Here is an 18,024-nt window from a genome sequence, read left to right on the forward strand (position 1 = left end):
TTACAAGGCAAGACGTTACCCTCCTTGTGACCTCCGGAGAGATTTATACTCTCGTCTTACACTTGCACTATTCAGTATTTTTGCCAGTCTCCAAAATTAAACGCAGGACATATCGGACACCAGGCCTTCGTGTTCGTATTTTGTAACCAATGACACCTAGAGACAAAAATATAAACAAATAGGCAAGGAGGACACCCCAGGACCCAGCACCGGATGACCTCAAGATTGGATATCAACTCAAAAGGTGAAGGAAAACTACAGCTCGTGTATGACCCGTGGCAAAACCTCCACCAGGCCAGCGATAAGATTAACCTGGATAAATCTTTCAGTGTCCAAAACAGACACGAACCAAAAGCCCACCATGAAAGCGATTGTCGCTTATTCCTGTCTTCGGACATGAACCTACGGTTGAGAGACACAAGTGATCACTGTTCCCTCTAAGCTGAGTTAGTGTGGCCAACAGTTGAATATTACAATAGGTTTCTGAAGGGCATTCAGTGAAATTAACAATGACACACATACAAATACTTTGACCAGGATACTTAAGATGAAGCTTGCAAAATGGGGGTATTTGGCATTTATTGTAAATGTGGAATTACAGCATCATGCAGTGTAGTGAACTACAAATATGGTCTCCTATAACCATTCAGACAACTGTGTGGAAGCTGTTTCATGAATCTTGGCACTCTTGGGCCACTTACGGGCCTGGCATTACACACGTGCAGCTGATTACAACAATCCTCCCCATGAAAACACTGCTCAGGAACAATCAAATTGGTAAGGAGGAGGTATACACCCGGCTCTGCCCCCGTGGTGTCACCCCCGTGAAACACCACAGACTGAAGCTATAGAAAAGTGAATCCCAATGTCTAAAGGGCTCCCCGAGCAGCCCTGTCGTTTCTTGGCACTCGCTTTCTCTTGCTTAGTACCTTGACCTTGAGCAATCCTGTTAAGGTTTCTCTGCTTCTGTTTATAACATGTTTACCCATCTCAGAGAGCTGAGAGGATAAAATATAAACGGACGCAAAGCATGTTGATTTCCTCGGGCAGGAGACATTATACAAGAGCAATCCGCCAGCAATCTAACTCATGTGAGAGACGAGGGCTGCCTCACCTGTCCTGAATATCCGTTGCAGAAATTCCCATTTGTCCTGTTTCACGTTTGGGACACACAACTGCACACGGGCTACCAGCGTACGTACTTACAAAGAAGCAAACGTATTTGCTTATCGTATGCAGTCATGGGTAGAGCCAGTTTGGTGTAGTGGTTAAGTGCGCGGACTCTAATCTAGGAGAACCGGATATGATTCCCCACTCCTCCACTTGTACCTGTTGATGTGACCTTGGGTCAGTCCCAAGCTCTGGCACAGCTGTCCTTGAAAAAGAGCAGTTTGTGTCAGAGCTCTCTCAGCCCCACCCACCTCACGGGGTGTCTGTTGTGGGGAGGGGAAGGGAAAGGAGTTTGTAAGCCGCTCTGAGACTCCAAGTGAAGGGCGGGGTATAAATCCAATCTCCTCCTCCTCCTCCTCCTCCTCCTCCTCCTCCTCCTTCTTCTTCTTCTATCTCACTGTATGGGGAAGTGCTTCAGAATAGCCCAGGAGCCACCACCTCCGTATCTGTATCTGTAAAGTGCACCCATTCAGTCATAGGAGGATGCTTGCGTAGCAGCCTTTTAACACTGCGATCAGACCCAGGACCCCAGGGGTAGCCATTTAGCAAATGGCAGCCATTTCACTGTGGCACCCACTCCCTGTTCTCCAAACTCCACAGGTGTCCCAAAGCCCCAAAGAGACCAGGGGAGCCTTGCTTTAATGGCTTTAGATAATGATGGGTAGCCATTTTGGTCTGTCTGTAGCAGCAGAAAAGAGCAAGAGACCAGCTGTATCAAGAAGTGAGCAGTGACTCACGAAAGCTCCTGCCCTGCCACGAATTTTGCCACTTGCCTCCATTTTAGACTCACAACAACTCTGTGAGGTAGGCTAGGCTGAGAGTGTGTGACGGGAGTCGGCCAGGGCTCTTTTTGTAGCAGGTACTCATTTGCATATTAAGCGACACACCCCTAATGTAGCCAATCCTCCAAGAGCTTACAGTAGCTCCTGTAAGAAGAGCTCTGTAAGCTCTTGGAGGATTGGCTACATTAGGGGGTGTGGCCTAACATGCAAAGGAGTTCCTGCTACAAAAAGAGCCTTGGACGGGACCAAGGTCACCCAGTGAGCGTCCATTCTGAGTGCTGAACCTAATTAGGCTTCTGGGGGTGCGGTCAGACGGCGTGCTGAGAGCGGGTTAAACTGCTCCATTTCTAACCGGATTACATTTGATCTGGATCATCACGATCACACTTACCTCCCTTATCCCACCTCACTGCACAGTCACGTTGCTCCCCGGTGTCTACACTACTGACGCGTGGGAGTGTGCGTCGGCGGTTTTAAATTTTTTTCCCTTAGCTTGCGCATGCGCATAGGCGCCCCTCTGTAGAAGGGGGGGAACTATCATGGCACATGCGCAGAACCACCTGGGCGAATCAATCCAACCCCTCCAACAAAAGACTTCCGTTTAAATGTTTGACCCAAAAATGGCCTCCGTGAGATCCCAAACTCATTTAAATGCTAAAACAAGTGACTGTTTAAATGTTGGTTTTCTAAATGCGGTGGCGGAGCTCATCCTATGCACACACCGCCAACGCATTTAAAAAATGGCAGGCGAGAAGTGGAAGCCTTGGGCAGCTTTCGAGGGGGGAGGGGGTTTAAACTGGGAGTGGCTCGACACCGCAGGAGCGATCAGACATCAGAAAAGTGCGGCTAGAACCGGAGAATCAGTAAAACACCACTTGGGGACCTGGTAACAAAATACTCCGTTTTAAAGGGGTTTTGAGCCGGAAAGCGACGGCTGGGGACGGTGCGCAGATGTTGGGTGTGTGAAAGTGGATATAAAATCCATTACTGAAGCGTGCTGAAAGCAGACCAAATGGCCCGTCTGAACACACATTTTAAGGTGCTCCTGGACTCTTGCTCTTTTCTATGGCTTTAGATCAGTTATTGCTTTGCCCCAGGTCCGTAGGATTTCTCCCCCGGGGGGGGGGGGCTTTAAAATTTTTAAAGGGGCTCCTCACTTGCAGGGCATAAAAACCACAATCCGGAATATCAGACTGGCCCACTCTGAGCCTCACCGGCGAACATCTGGACCGTGGGACTGATTTTAAGACCTGAAGACAGAAGGAGCGCAGATACAAACCACTCGTTTAAAGGTTACTCTGATGTAGCAAGCACTTTATTGTTAATATTGTTTTTATGGGATTTCAATATTTTTATTGTTTTATTTGTATCGGCCTGTTGGCCGTCTTCTGTAAGCCGCCCAGAGCCTGTTTACAGGGTGGGCGGGGTAGAAATGTAAATATGAATAAATAAATAAATAAAACTAACCCTCCAGTCCTTGCCCCGACGAATGCCTACCAAGCCCCACTAAGCCTTGGGCTGCCGGGCAGGGAAGGATGTAAGGAGGACTGCGGTGCGTCATGCAGGATCAGGGCGCAGGGGCTGTTACCCCAAGGTGCTGCAGGGGCATAGAGCCAAGAGGATATGCGCTCCTCTGAGCTCTCGGGCTTCTCCTCCTCCATGCTTGCCTTGTAAGACCAGCTGTCCCCCACCCAAGTGAGCTGGCTGGGAGAAGGAGCCCCCCCCTCCTTCAGAAGCCTCCCCCCCAGCCTTGCCAAAGCTGAATAGTTTGGCTGCGATTTCTGGAGGGGGTGGGATTCCCTTCCTTAGTTGCTCAGGCTGGAAGCCAAGCTCATGCCTTTAAAAAAGAAAAAAAAAAAAGTTTTTCCGGGGGAAATCTCGTGGGACTGTCCTTTTAAGAAAGGGGGCGGAGCCCCAAACAGCTCCACCATACCCACAGGTCAGCGTTGCCCACCAACCTCCAATCACAAAATAAGATAAACAAGCTTTGGCTTGAGTAAGTAGCTCATTTCTTGCGTTTGTCACTCGTTCATGTTTACTATGTAATAATATTTTCAGCGTGCACTTATGGGTGGTAAGAGGATCTAATGAAACGTAACACCCCGCACAAGCGCAGCTGCAACAGTGGTTTCCCATTTCCTATATTCTATCTGGAAACGTGAGCCTCCGAACCTCAGCCAGAAGTCACTGCCATGCCAGCTGTGCCATTATATTAAGCCTGACATGCCGTGTCCCTCTTCCCGGCTCCTCCAATGCACAATTTTTATCCTGGGGCAAGAAAAACAACAAATGGCCAACAATGAAAGACATGATGGCCCATTTAAAGACGCTGCATTCCTTTGTTCATTTACCCAACTTATGCAATCTAGGAACTCAATTAGGAACACAAAGCACTCTTCTTACACATGCCCTGAAGGAATAAAATCATTTTTTTGTTGTTGTTCAGTCGCACAGTCGAGTCCGACTCTTTGTGACCCCATGGACTAGATCACGCCAGGTCTTCCTGTCTTCCGCCGTCCTCTGAAGTTTGCTCAACTTCATGTTCGTTGCATCTGTGACACTGTCTAACCATCTCATCCTTTGCCGTCCCTGTCTTCTTTAACCTTCCTTTTAAAAAAATATTAATTGCACCAATTCTTTAGGGCTTTCCCTTGACCAGTTTTAAAGGCAATACTCCCAGATGTTTTGCTCTTTTCTGATCACTGCATGGCTACTCATGAAGACAATATTCATACTGTCTTTAAGATCAGGCTATTGCTATTAGAGAGAAACTCCAGTCCTGAAAGACAAAAAATGTGCTTAAAAGTCCCATGAAATCAATTGAGATTTAACTCATCCAGTGCAGGTTTTTCTGGCCTGGGCCACTTTCTGAATCTGCAAAAAACACATCTTTCTCTCTCTCAAATCTTTTATTATGTGCAGTGAGAGGACAGTATTGAATCCTGTCTGAAAAATATGAAGGAACCTAGCAAAGGCTTGAGCTGCGGTGGCTCACGTGATTAAGACGCTGAACTGCAGGCTATGAAAGGTCAGTAGTTCAGCAGTTCGAGACCCAAGTGTGCCGCATGACGGAGTGAGCTCCCGTCTCTAGTTCCAGCTCCTGCCAACCTAGCAGTTCGAAAACAAGAAATTGCAAGTAGATAAATAGGGACCACTTCGGTGGGAAGGTAACAGCGTTCCGTGCGCCTAGGTGTTTAGTCATGCCGGCCACATGACCACGGAAATGTCTTCGGACAGCGCTGGCTCTTCGGCTTTGAAACAGAGATGAGCACCGCAACCCTAGAGTCAGATTCGACTGGCTTTCGAGCAAGGGAACCTTTACCTTTTTAGCAAAGGCAGACTGCAAGGTGTAGGGGCTGCAGTGCTGGACTAGATCGGGTGGACCTAGGTTTGAATCCTTGCTCTGCCACAGAAAAGCTCTGGGTGATGTTGGGCCAGACCCCCAGTGTTTCAGCCTGACTTACCTCACAGGGTTGTTGTGCAGATAAAATGGAAGAGGGGAGAAAAATGGGTAGGATAAAAATGCTCTTAATTCAGTTGTGATCGTACTTCATTTTTTTAGTTGTTTTAATTGCTTAATTGCTGTAACCAAATTTAATTATTATTGATTAGTATATGTATTTATTGAATGTCGTGCACCACCCTGAGACCTTTGGGGGGAGGGCGGCCCCCAAATAAATAAATAAATAACTTACTGGTGCATATTCCAAAGCCTGTCTTTCCAGACTGGACTAATCTTTTCTCATATTTTTAAACTCCCAAACTTTCTGAGTGTGTTTGGAAGCAAACAGTGGAGCAGAGTTATCTTAACTGAAAACTTTTCTTTGGCTGCGAGTTCTCATTGCCCTGAAATGTTTGGTCAATATCATTTCTAAACAGACAACCCGATGGCTTCTAAACTGACTCTCGGTATTATGATGTGGATGCGATTCTTCCTTTGCTTGTAGTCAAACAAGGTCCCCAGCACACGACACTGTTCTGACAGACGGGATCCAGACAAGTTAACACTACAAAGTCCTGGCTAAAACTCTGTTGTAATATGATGCATCTGCCATCGACGACGAGGACTGCAGCGTATGGAGAGAGGAACTCGAAACAAATCCTCAACTGCAGAACAAATTTAAATATCCTACGGGCAGCTCCAAAGTTACCCTCCAGGCAGCCAAGAAAGCAGGTTTTTAAAAAAGCAAAACTGCCTTTGCATTATTATTTTTCCACCACTTATATTCAGCACACACACGCACACACTTTTTGGGGGGAAGGGGTCTGTTTACTAAGATTTTTTTTCCCATTCCCTCCTGCCCAATCGCCGCCCCACAACCTCTAGGTCGCTTCTGCTCTGGCAGGCTGTCAAAAGATTCTTTGGCTGGTGTGTACGAGCGCGGTGCCGCACATGAGACATACTCACTCAGAGGTCTTGCTGTTGCTGCCATTCACTGAGCCAGCGTGTTGCTCCTCTGGGTTTAGAATCCGGATCCCCAAGGACTGGAGAGCTCTCGTCAGAATCGCCTCCATCGCCTCCACCGAGAGCTTCTCGAGAACGAGAACGCGGCACCGGCTCAGAAGGGCAGCATTGACCTGGAAAGAAGGATTTTCGGTGGTTGCTCCAATCAAGGTCACGGTCCCACACTCGACGTGAGGAAGGAAAGTGTCCTAGCCATGGGAGGGAAGCAGAAGAAGGTGGTCCCCATCAGCGACAGCTTGAGGCATCCAATGTAAGTGCGTTCTTTCATAACGGAAACTGCATTTTTCCTTGGTTTCCACTCGCTCGCAAATGTGACGGATGTGCTTTTGACAGCTCGCCCTGCTTAGCTGAGTTAACAGCTTCATTCGTTCCAGGAAATTAGTGTATGTTTCAGGGAAGTCCTTCGGCATCCCGAACAAGAACACAAAACAGTAGTCGTATAAAGCCATCATTTTCTGGAGACACCATTTCCGTCCTTTTTTTTGTTTCTTTGTTTGGGACAGGAACAGTCCCGTCTATATGCAGAACTACTGAAATGTTAAACAGAGAACGGGAACTCTTTGACAGCTCGTCCTGTGCCCTCTGCTCCAGAAAAGGATGGCTCTAAGTTAGGAACTGTATAATTCTGATGCAAGGTTCAAAACGATGGCTTTTCTTTTGAATTCACGGTCACGAACTTTGGAATATTCATTGTACATCCATTTGTCATTCCGTGCATGTTTTATAGTGTCCCACTCTAGCTGCTGATGGTCTCTTTTCCCCCTTGTTCTTAGGTTCACTTTCAGTTGCAGAATTTTTTAAGGATCCAAATGCAACATAGGTAAAATACGTCCTTAAAGCTTCTCCCCAGATGGTGGGGAAATATGCTTTTGCTGTACTGATTGGGGAAGGTGGACACATTGAAATATGGCAGCATGTTTTGCATTCCAAGCTTGTAATTTAAACCACTCGATAATGTTTTTAGGATTGCAAATCAAACTGTTTAAGTTGTCAAACTCTAGAAATGCATTTTCAGTACAGAGCAAAAGAAATTTCTTTTCTAGTTTTAACATTCTGCAATGCGTCCATTTGGTTTACTAGATCTGAGAATTGGAATTTGATCAGGTCCCTGGCCAGAAGCTCTCTCTAAACTTAACCTACCTCCCCAGGACTTGGATAAAATGGAACTGCTGCCAGCCAACCATGTATGCAATTCTGGTCTCCTTCCCAGAAAAGCAGGACAGAAGGAGATAAATTTAAATCCAAAGCAATATCACTAAGAACACATAATAAGCAGCACATATCCAAGCATATCCTACTGAAGTTGAGCAAATACCTGCTGAGACTTATTGAAACGGTGTATTTCATCAATGAAGAGGATGGTTTTCCTCTTGAAGAGTCTCTTTTCATTTTGGGCTTGGGAGATGACTTCACGGACCTCGTTGGTTTTGGCACTTGTGGCCGATAGTGTCACAAACCTCGTGCCTTTCTTCTTGCTGCCTTTTGCTACGATATGCGCCAGGGTAGTCTGAAAGAAAGAAGGGTCAGCAGACCGATTTTACTTTCGGCACAGGAAATAGCGGGTTCAGGGTCATCCAGAGGCAGAACACACGAAGGGAACCCAGTCTTTACGAGACACATAGCCCAATCGGTCAAGTTTAGGAGTTCTCACAGTTGTTACTCGTTTTATTAATGCTCTTGTCGGTTTTAAAATTACACTCAGACGACACTGGTTTTGTGAAACACCAAAGGACTAACACACAGCTCCATATGAAGGCTCAAGACGATAAGAAGAGCCCTGCTGGATCAGAGCATCTAGTCCAGCATCCTGTCTCACACAGTGGCCAACTAGTTCCTCCGGAAGGCCAACAACAGCGTATAGAGGCCGAGGCCTTCCCCTGATGTTCCCTCCTGGCACTGGGATTCAGAGGCCGACTGCCTTTGAATGTGGAGGCTCCCCTCAGTCAGGGAGAAAAATTTCTCTTTGTCAGCTCTCTCTACCCCAAGCAAAATTTTTATAAACCTCTATCATTGTGGTGTCACTCGTTGGGGTGTGGGGTGCAGGGGTGCATGCGATGCAAAGACGACAGGACACGAGTCTGCAGGAAGCTGTCTCAAACCTCTCGGTTTCCCAGCATTTATTTATAAGCTCAGTTTCCCCCCATTTCCTCCCCCCTTCCTCTCACACTCCTTCTCCCTGCGTAGAGGAAAGTTTCAAGCATTCGAGCATCCTTTTGGAATGTGTGTGTGTGTGTGTACAGGCGTCTGTCTTATCAATTTCTCCCCCTCAAGCCCAAATTGACTGCGTAGGGAATCACCAGACTTCTCATGCTGGTAGCACACAAATACTTTCGGGTTTCCAATCTCCAGGCAGGAGAATAATTCTTCTGCACTGCTTTCCTACATACATCATGTCCCCTTAGCCGTCTCTTTCCTACACGGAAAAGTCCCAGGCTCTTCACCCCTTCCTCATAGGCAAGGTGCTCCACTCCCCTAATCATCTTGGTTGCCCTCCTCTGAACTTTTTCCAGCTCTGCTATGTCCTTTTTTGAGAGACGGCGACTAGAACTGTACACCGTGTTCCAAATGAGGCTGCACCATAGATCTATACAGGGGTATTACAACATCACCCATTTTATGTTCGAGCTCTTTCCCAATAATCTGTAACACAGAATTGGCCCTTTTCACTGCTGCAGCACACCAGGTTGACACGTTCATTGAACTATCCACTACAAACCCCAAGAGCTTTCCCTCCCTCAGTCTCAGCAGGTTCAGACCCCCATTAGCCTATACTTGAAGCTGGGATTTTGTTGCCCCATTGTGCACCACCTAGAGATGTAACATTTTCAGAAATTTTGAACCTTGGGGAAAAAACGGTTTTTTTCCCGGTTTTTTTTTGGGGGGGGGGGGGAAGGGAAATTTTTAAAAAAATTGAAAAAAAGGTAAATTTAGATTTTTAGGGGGGGGGGAATGGAAATTTTTGAAAAAATTGAAAAAAATGCTACATTAGCATTTATTTTGTCTTTTCCAGTTTGAAAGTCATTCTGTTACTTTAGGAACATCAAATATGACTATGGACATTTATACTTGGCATGAAATTATCACAACTAGCATATTAAAAATATAGTGTATCCAAACAATTATTACAAACAGAATACCCTCCCACATGCTAAAACAAAACTGAAACTTTTTAATTTTCTTCTGACAATCGCACCTCCTAAAGGAAGAAATGCATCTTGTTCTTGCATTGGAGAGTTCAGTTTGTAACCTAGGACTTGCTTGTCCTCAGTGCACAGAAATTACATCAATCTGATACCATATATATATATTTTAGAAATGATTTGGAAAATATTTGAACACCTGGTCTTAAAATATTTTATTCATCATGTTAAAATAAAACGTTCCATAATCAATTTTTTTCTTTTCTTTTTTCAATTTTTCGGAAAAAACCAAAAAAGGCTTCAGGAAAAAAACGGAAAAAAACCATTTTCCCCCCGAATTTTCCCGGTTTTTTCCCAGGCCTTCACATCTCTAGAACCACCTTACAGTTGCTTAGCTCGTGTATGTTTTCAACATCTTGCAGTGCCATATACACACTACACATATCAGTGGTGTATTCTGTAGACATAATTCTAATAAGCATGAATCCTATATGTATATGTCCATTCTGTTAAATGATTTCCTGGTTATCTAACACTTGGCCTACACACAAATGAAATATAATACCTACACTTTATTGGCTGCCAGACAAACTGTTGATTTATCTTAAAGGGTGGTTATTTTGGTTTCCTCTCTTTGCCCTCTTGATAGGACATCTTATTTATATGTCAGAGATTATTTATGGGCAGTTTGGAGTGGTTCTTAGTGCAGGCCTCTGCAACTTGATTTTTGTCAAGCCAAACACAGCCACCAGCCGTGACCAGTGTTCCCTCTAAGCTGAGTTAGTGTGAGCTAGTTCACAATTTTTTAGCCTCCAGCTCACACACTTTTGCCTTGGCTCAGGAAGAAGGGCTCCAGAGCTAACTGATTTATGCAGTAGCCAAATCACTGGCTCACAACTTTAAAGCCAGTAACTCACAAAGCAGAATTTTTGCTCACAAGACTCCACAGCGTAGAGGAAACATTGGCTGTGACCTGCCAGTACATTCCACTACCAAATTTTGCAGTCCCTCCTAACCACACACTAAGTGTTGTTTTACGTTCCTGGCAGGCCACCACACAAGGATGGTGAGCTGCATGAGATGGCTAGCCGTAAGTTGTGCATACCCTCCTGTGTTATAGGAAACCCATTTTAGGTAAAATACAGATCTTATAGGAAAATTTAATGTCAGTGTACTGAAGAAGCATGGATAGCATAAAAGGGTACCTCAAAGGGAAGTCCTGCCTAACCAACCTTTTGAAGTTCTTGTAGAAAGCAAACAAATATGGAAGTAATAGTGACTGGTAGATATTATAGACTTGGACTTTCAACAGGCTTGTGACAAGGTTCCTCAACGAAGACTCCTGAGTAAGTTAGACAGAAACTATTCGCTATTAGCCACAAGGTATAGATAGGAACTCTTGGTCTGGGGCAAGTGATGCTCTGAATTCTTGCTGCTTGGGGGGGGGGGAGCAACGGTGGGGGGGCTTCGAGTGTCCTGGGCCCACCAGTGGGCCTCTTGACGGCACCTGGTATTTGTGGCCACTGTGTTACAGAATGTTGGACTGGATGGGCCATTGGCCTTGGCTTCTCTTATGTTCTTATGGACTCTTATGGATTAAAAATTGGTTAAATGACAAGTAGCTAAGAGTAGGAATAAATGGACAGTTCCTGCAATGGAAGGAAGGATGCAGTCCCAAAAGGATTGGTATTGGGGCTGGCACTACTTAATTTGTTCATAAACGATCCGGAACAGGGGGTGATGGCCTGCTACTGGCCCTCCAGAGTAAATGGTTGGCCACTGTGTGTAACAGGATGTTGAGCTAGATTGACCACCCGTCTGATCCAGCAGGGCTCCTCTCAAGTACCTCCAGACTACATTTTAAAAGGATTTTTGTATAATGTGGTATGCTAGTCCAAGTTCTATGCTATGTAAACTGAACACTATCTAGTTTAGCTAATTATAATTTAAAAATTCTTTTTTTCATAATATGGAGGTATCCATATTATGTCTCCCATCTTTAAAAAGGGTTCCAGAGGAGATCCGGGAAATTACAGGCCAGTCAGTCTGACGTTGATACCGGGTAAATTGGTGGAAACCATTATTAAGGAAAGAATTAGTAGGCACATAGATGAACAAAACCTATTGAGGCAGACTCAGCATGGGTTCTGTAAGGGAAGATCTTGTCTCACTAACCTGTTAGTGTTTTTTGAGGGGGTGAACAAACATGTGGACAAGGGGGATCCAATAGATATTGTTTACCTTGACTTCCAGAAAGCTTTTGATAAAGTTCCTCATCAAAGGCTCCTAAGTAAGCTCAAAAATCATGGATCAAAAACTGGCTAATTAATAGAAAACAGAGAGTGAGTATAAATGGGCAGTTCTCTCAGTGGAGGGTGGTAAGCAGTGGGGTACCACAGGGATCAGTACTTGGTCCAATGCTTTTTAACTTGTTCATTAATGATTTGGAGTTGGGAGTAAGCAGTGAAGTGGCTAAATTTGCGGATGATACGAAGTTGTTCAGGGTGGTGAAAACCAGTGAGGATTGTGAGGCACTCCAAAGGGATCTGTCAAGGATGGGCGAGTGGGCGTCAACATGGCAAATGGGGTTCAATGTGGCCAAGTGCAAGGTGATGCACATTGGAGCCAAAAATCCTAAATATAAATACACATTGATGGGGTCTGAACTGGCAGAGACTGATCAAGAGAGAGATCTTGGAGTTGTAGTAGATAACTCACTAAAAATGTCGAGACAGTGTGTGACTGCAATAAAGAAGGCCAATGCTATGCTGGGGATTATTAGGAAGGGTATTGTAAACAGATCAGCCAATATCATAATGCCCCTATATAAATCAATGGTGCGACCTCATCTGGAATACTGTGTGCAATTCTGGTCACCACACCTTAAAAAGGATATTATAGCTTTGGAAAAAGTGCAGAAAAGGGCAACTCGAATGATAAAAGGGTTGGAACACTTTCCCTATGAGGAAAGGTTAAAGCGCTTAGGGCTCTTTAGCTTGGAGAAAAGACGACTGAGGGGTGACATGATCGAGGTTTATAAGATTATGCATGGGAAAGAGCAGGTAAAGAAAGAGGTACTTTTCTCCCTTTCTCACAATACAAGAACCCGTGGGCACTCCATGAAATTGCTGAGCGGTCGGGTTAGAACGGATAAAAGGAAGTACTTCTTCACCCAAAGAGTGATTAACACATGGAACTCACTGCCACAGGAAGTGGTGGCAGCTACAAGCATGGACGGCTTCAAAAGGGAATTAGATAAGCATATGGAGCAGAGGTCCATCAGTGGCTATTAGCCACAAGGTATAGCTAGGGGCTCTGGGGCAAGTGATGCTCTGTCTTCTTGGTGCTTGGGGGGGGGGTCAACAGTGGGAGGGCTTCTAATGTCCTGGCCCCACTGCTGGACCTCCTGATGGCACTGGTATTTCTGGCCACTGTGTGACACAGAGTGTTGGACTGGATGGGCCTTTGGCCTGATCCAACATTGGCATCTCTTATGTTCTTATCCTTTGTTCTATGCAGACAGAAAGTATTTATGAAAGACAGCCCTTCCATCTCATCATTTATATTTATATGCCACTTTCATTATCAGTCTCTTTATTATCATTCTCTATAAGCAGCTTTCATCATCAGTCTCCTCTTCATTTTATTCTCACAATAACTACCATGTTGAATAGCTTAAGTTGAAGGTCCAAGGACCCACAGTGAGCTCATGCATACACATGCCCACATGAGAAGCCATGTTAGATCAGGCCAGTGGCCCATCCAGTCCAAGTGTCACACAGTGGCCAAAACCCAGGTGCCATCAGGAGGTCCACCAGTGGGGCCAGAATTCCAGAAGCCCTCCCACTGTTGTCCCCCAAGCACCAAGAACATAAGAGAACATAAAAACAGACATGTTGGATCAGTCCAATGGCCCATCCAGTCCAACGCTCTGTGTCACACAGTGGCCAAACCCCAGGTGCCATCAGGAGGTCCACCAGTGGGGCCAGAACTCCAGAAGCCCTCTCACTCTTGCCCCCCAAGCACCAAGAATATAGAGCATCAGTTCCACAGACATATTGTTCCAGCTATACCTTATGGCTAACAGCCACTGATGGACCTCTGCTCCATATATAGGCAGAACGGGAGTTTATACCTAAAAGTTTCACGTTGCCCTTAGGCTATTTAAAAGAATCACGGTAAACAAGGAGAAATTAAAAAAACAGGACAATAACATAGGTCATGTGGGAATCTACCCCATTTTTATGTTGCTCCTCAAACAAGCTCAGAAGAGCATTCAAAATTAATTCAGGAAGAATGCTAGCTGGATTCTGTGGGATAAGTGACCAAAGTGAAGAAAAAAGGCAACTAGATAATACCCCCAAAGCCCTTCCATTCAACAGCCAAACTCATCCTCATTTGTTCAAGGAACCACAGTCAGATAAATGTGAGTGAGGCTATGAGGAGGGGGACATTCTTCAGCCAAGCAATAGGAATTTTCAGAACAACAGGTGTAGAAGAAACAGCTGCCAGGACAGTAAATGCTTTAATAGTGCTCAGGGAAGTAGCAAGAAGTCTTTTGGAATATGTGGAGATGGTGGGGAGGGGAGAGCAGCCATGTCATATTTTAGAGTTCGACTCAAACAGCTTGAGTCGGTTCACCCTGCAAGATCCAAGTCTACAAACCAGATAAAGCTTTCAGGATTCAGTGATGCACAGCACGTCTAGGGAGAAATAAACCCAGATACATAAATGGTGGCAGAATGTAGACCTGACCATCATGGGCTCAAACGGACATAATGCATACCTTTGGCTACTGAGTCGTAGTGTCTCAGTCCCTCCTACGTAAAAGAGAAGCCAGCTTGCAAACGTTAAACAACACGCTCAGTACCGTTACAGTGCAATCGTAAACAGAGTCCACTTTCTAAGCCAAATGATGTCAATGGATTTAAAAGGGTATTTATCGGGTTAAGAACGCACTGTTAGTCAAACAAAACGAAAGTTTCCCCTTAAATAATAGGGGCAGTGGAGACAGAAGAAAATAAAGCTATGCAGAAAGGACAATTATGTCTTAATTGTATTTATTTTGATCATTATCATGTTAGATTAAAACAAGAGGGAGACCCGCGATACTCGCAGGGGGGGGAGAAGAGCTCCGTCTCCTCCATCCCCCCCCTCGATCTCCCTGAGGCGGAGAGGCCGGTCTTCCCCCCCGCCCGCCCGCCCTGCCTGCCTGCCGGCGGCTCCGAGAAGGAGGAGGAGGCGGCGGCGGTGATAGAGGGAGGAAGGGAAGGCAGACAACTGCCTTATGGACTGAAGAATATCAAGTTTTCCACTCTGGTCTCTCCTATAGATTCATTATACCCCAATCGCGCACAATCGAATAAAAAGGGGGTAAAGGTAAAGGTTCCCTTGCTCGAAAGCCAGTCGAATCCGACTCTAGGGTTGCGGTGCTCATCTCCGTTTCAAAGCTGAAGAGCTAGCGCTGTCCGAAGACGTTTCCATGGTCATGTGGCCGGCATGACTAAACACCAAGGCGCAGGGAACGCTGTTACCTTCCCGCCGAAGTGGTACCTATTTATCTACTTGCAATTTCTTGCTTTCGAACTGCTAGGTTGGCAGGAGCTGGAACTAGAGACGGGAGCTCACTCTGTCATGCGGCACCCGGGTCTCGAACTGCTGAACTACCGACCTTCCACAGCCTGCAGTTCAGCGTCTTAACCAGCGGCACCCGGGTCTCGAACTGCTGAACTACCGACCTTCCACAGCCTGCAGTTCAGCATCTTAACCACTTGAGCCACCACAGCTCCAAAAAAGGGGGACACAAGATTTAAATTAAAGACCAGTAGTGTGTAAGCTGTGTGCTCCCTAACAACCTCGTATTTGGAAACCTGCTAGACCAAGGCTGTACTTATTTGGTGGGTAAATAGGATCACATTTTCTTAGACATTTGACTTGACAGACAAGACACGGATGGAGATGATCAACAAAGGTTTGTTTAACAGAAAATAAAGCATTTAATAAGGTAAATATGATGCCTGGATAACTTAGATCTATAAAGGAAAGCTGGCTCTTGAAGTCAGTAATGCCTTTTGTAAGTAGGGAGGCATGGTCCATATGGGGTTACTCCAAATTGGCCTCTCATGACCCATCACATCCAACACTTGAGCATCTACAAACGATCCACTAACGCCACCACGAATGACAGCATAATGGAAAGGAACACTTCACGTCATTCTAAACCAGGGTGGATTTGATTTAAATCATGATTTAAAGCACAATTTAAATCAGTAGTAGCAAGACTAGATTTAAATCATGGTTTTCTACACAAAGACTCGTTCTTGCTGGTATAGTCTTAATATTTACAACCGGAGGAAGGTTTCGTTCCTGAATAACAACTTTTCAGATCAGTTGTCTAAACACATCAACAGAGAACCAGAAAGCGGCTTCTCCCCAGCTTTTCCTTCCAACTGCTGACCAAGAAGGCTGAAGAGACCCTCGGCAGCCAGTGTGGGCAGGTGGTGACGAGCCTAAAAACTACTCGGAAAGATATTCCAAAGATCAGGATCACCGCAGCAGGTGCTCTGAACATGATCCTCTCCTAGATAGAGATTTCTGACTCATTGGGGGCAACTCAAAGGAATAACAGACTCTCCAATCTGTTCCCCCTGCTGGCAGCTCCCTCCCTCTTCAGCGGTCTGGAGGAAAAACTTGCTCGAAGTAGGAGAGTTGTGGCTAGCAGGAAGCCAGAATCAAAGACAAATACAGGTTCCAGGCCAAACTCTTCTGATCCTAGGCACCGAACGCCAATTCACCCACACATACTGCTTTGCTTGATGAGTATGGGGCAAGTTGCCGTGTGAGTGAGCCACCGCACAGAAGACCAAACACCACAGGCCAAACTTCGGAGAACACCAGATGCTTTTCAGCACAGTCAAGTTGTACATTTAATTGACAATGATCAAACGATGAGTAAAACTCAAAGCGGACGCACTTCTCCCTGTTGCTCCCGGGAGAAGGAACAGGAGAAACAGAATCCTTCCAGCTCATTGAGCACAGGGTGTTTCCTGGTTTGGATTTTACAACTGGAAGACTCTTGATGAATAAAACAACCACTGCTGCACCCATTCAGGGATTGCAGAATCAATCTTTCCTGGACGGGGTTGCACCTCCTTTGGAGAAGCACATTTGCAGCTTGGGAGTGCTGGTCCAGTCAGGACCCCCGATGGAGGCACAGAGCTCCTTAGTGCTTGCATTATCAGCTGACCCTTCCTTGAGAGGCAGGATTTTGCCCACAGCCATCTGTGCTCAGATCACATCCAAATTCAATTACTCAGCGCTGCTTTTAAAGATGGTCTGGAAACTTCAACTGGTCAAGAACACAGTACAGGAGGAACTTCCCATAGGGAACACATTTCTTCAGTGCTGAAACAACTGCATGGGCAGCCCATCCCAGTCACAGGCGCTAGATATAATTCTTCAGACCCTAAACCTCATGGGACCTGGATACTTGAAGGGACTGAATTTCGCTGAATGTACTTGCTGTCAGTGGAGAACTTCTGCAGGGGTCCTGCTCCGTCTACCCTAGTTTTTGGAGATGAAGTCAGCTTGTATCAGAAACAGGGCCTTCTCAGTCATGGCACCCCAGGTGTGGAATGCCCTTCCCTCAGACATCCACCTGGTACTAAGCGTACTGAGCTCCTGCCCCCCAGATGAAGGTGTCGTCATTTGCCCAGGTCTTTGGTTGATTTTTTTTCTGACTTTGTCTCCCTCTTTTGTAAATTATACGTGCAGTTGTATAGCCCACTGATTTTTAATTGGTGTACTGTATCTTTCCTTATATTATAAAAACGATTTGGGGTGGCCACATTCCATTGGCCTGTTAGCCGCCACTCAACGGGACTCACGTGCCATTGGCTGGGTGCTGGGTCTGAGGGGACCAATCCCCTGGCCGCATCGCCTCCCTCTGTCACCGCCCTGCACTTCCCTGGGCCACCGCGGCTGCAGGCCAGGCCACTCTCCCACACCCTCTCTCTAGGGTCCGTTTCCTTTTTCTCTGCAACTGGCCTTATTGCTAGTAGTTACATATTGCTGTTGTTCAGTCGCACAGTCGAGTCCGACTCTTCGCGACCTCACGGACCCACTAGGCACTATGTATATATAGACCCATATATGCTGTGTTTTATTTTATGATATTGCCTCGCTGTTCATGCTGCTCTATAGATGATGGTTCCTTTCAGGCAGAGGAATGGCTGTAGCTGTGGGCTGTCAATTCGGACATCAAACCGACGATAGGAGACCTCCCTTAACCCATAGTTTGACATGATGCCTGAACTGAAACTCTTGAATCTTTATCAATACAGAATTCAAAGTCGATTTATTAAAAACACAGAGTAAGATTATATTTTGCAGAAAGGCTGAATGCACATATGAGTAGCTATAATGGATCTGACTAATGGGTCTGCTTACACTGTTTTTATATGACGGT

General features: G+C 45.7%; 1 protein-coding gene across 1 annotated transcript in view; it reads right to left on the reverse strand.

Annotated features, from left to right (window-relative positions):
- LOC107123515 (ATPase WRNIP1-like) overlaps window positions 1–18,024 on the reverse strand; it is a gene marked incomplete at its 3' end in the record, with an annotated part of 49,786 nt that overhangs the window by 7,715 nt on the left and 24,047 nt on the right. The window contains exons 2-3 of the mRNA XM_015426768.1: window positions 7,733–7,924; window positions 6,361–6,605 (exon numbers count right to left, since the gene is read on the reverse strand). Coding sequence (XP_015282254.1) covers window positions 6,361–6,605; window positions 7,733–7,924 — 437 coding nt within the window. The remainder of the gene's footprint in view (window positions 1–6,360; window positions 6,606–7,732; window positions 7,925–18,024) is intronic.

Source organism: Gekko japonicus, unplaced genomic scaffold, assembly GCF_001447785.1.
Source record: "Gekko japonicus isolate JY-2015 unplaced genomic scaffold, Gekko_japonicus_V1.1 scaffold4543, whole genome shotgun sequence".
Classification (NCBI taxonomy): Eukaryota; Metazoa; Chordata; class Lepidosauria; order Squamata; family Gekkonidae; genus Gekko; species Gekko japonicus.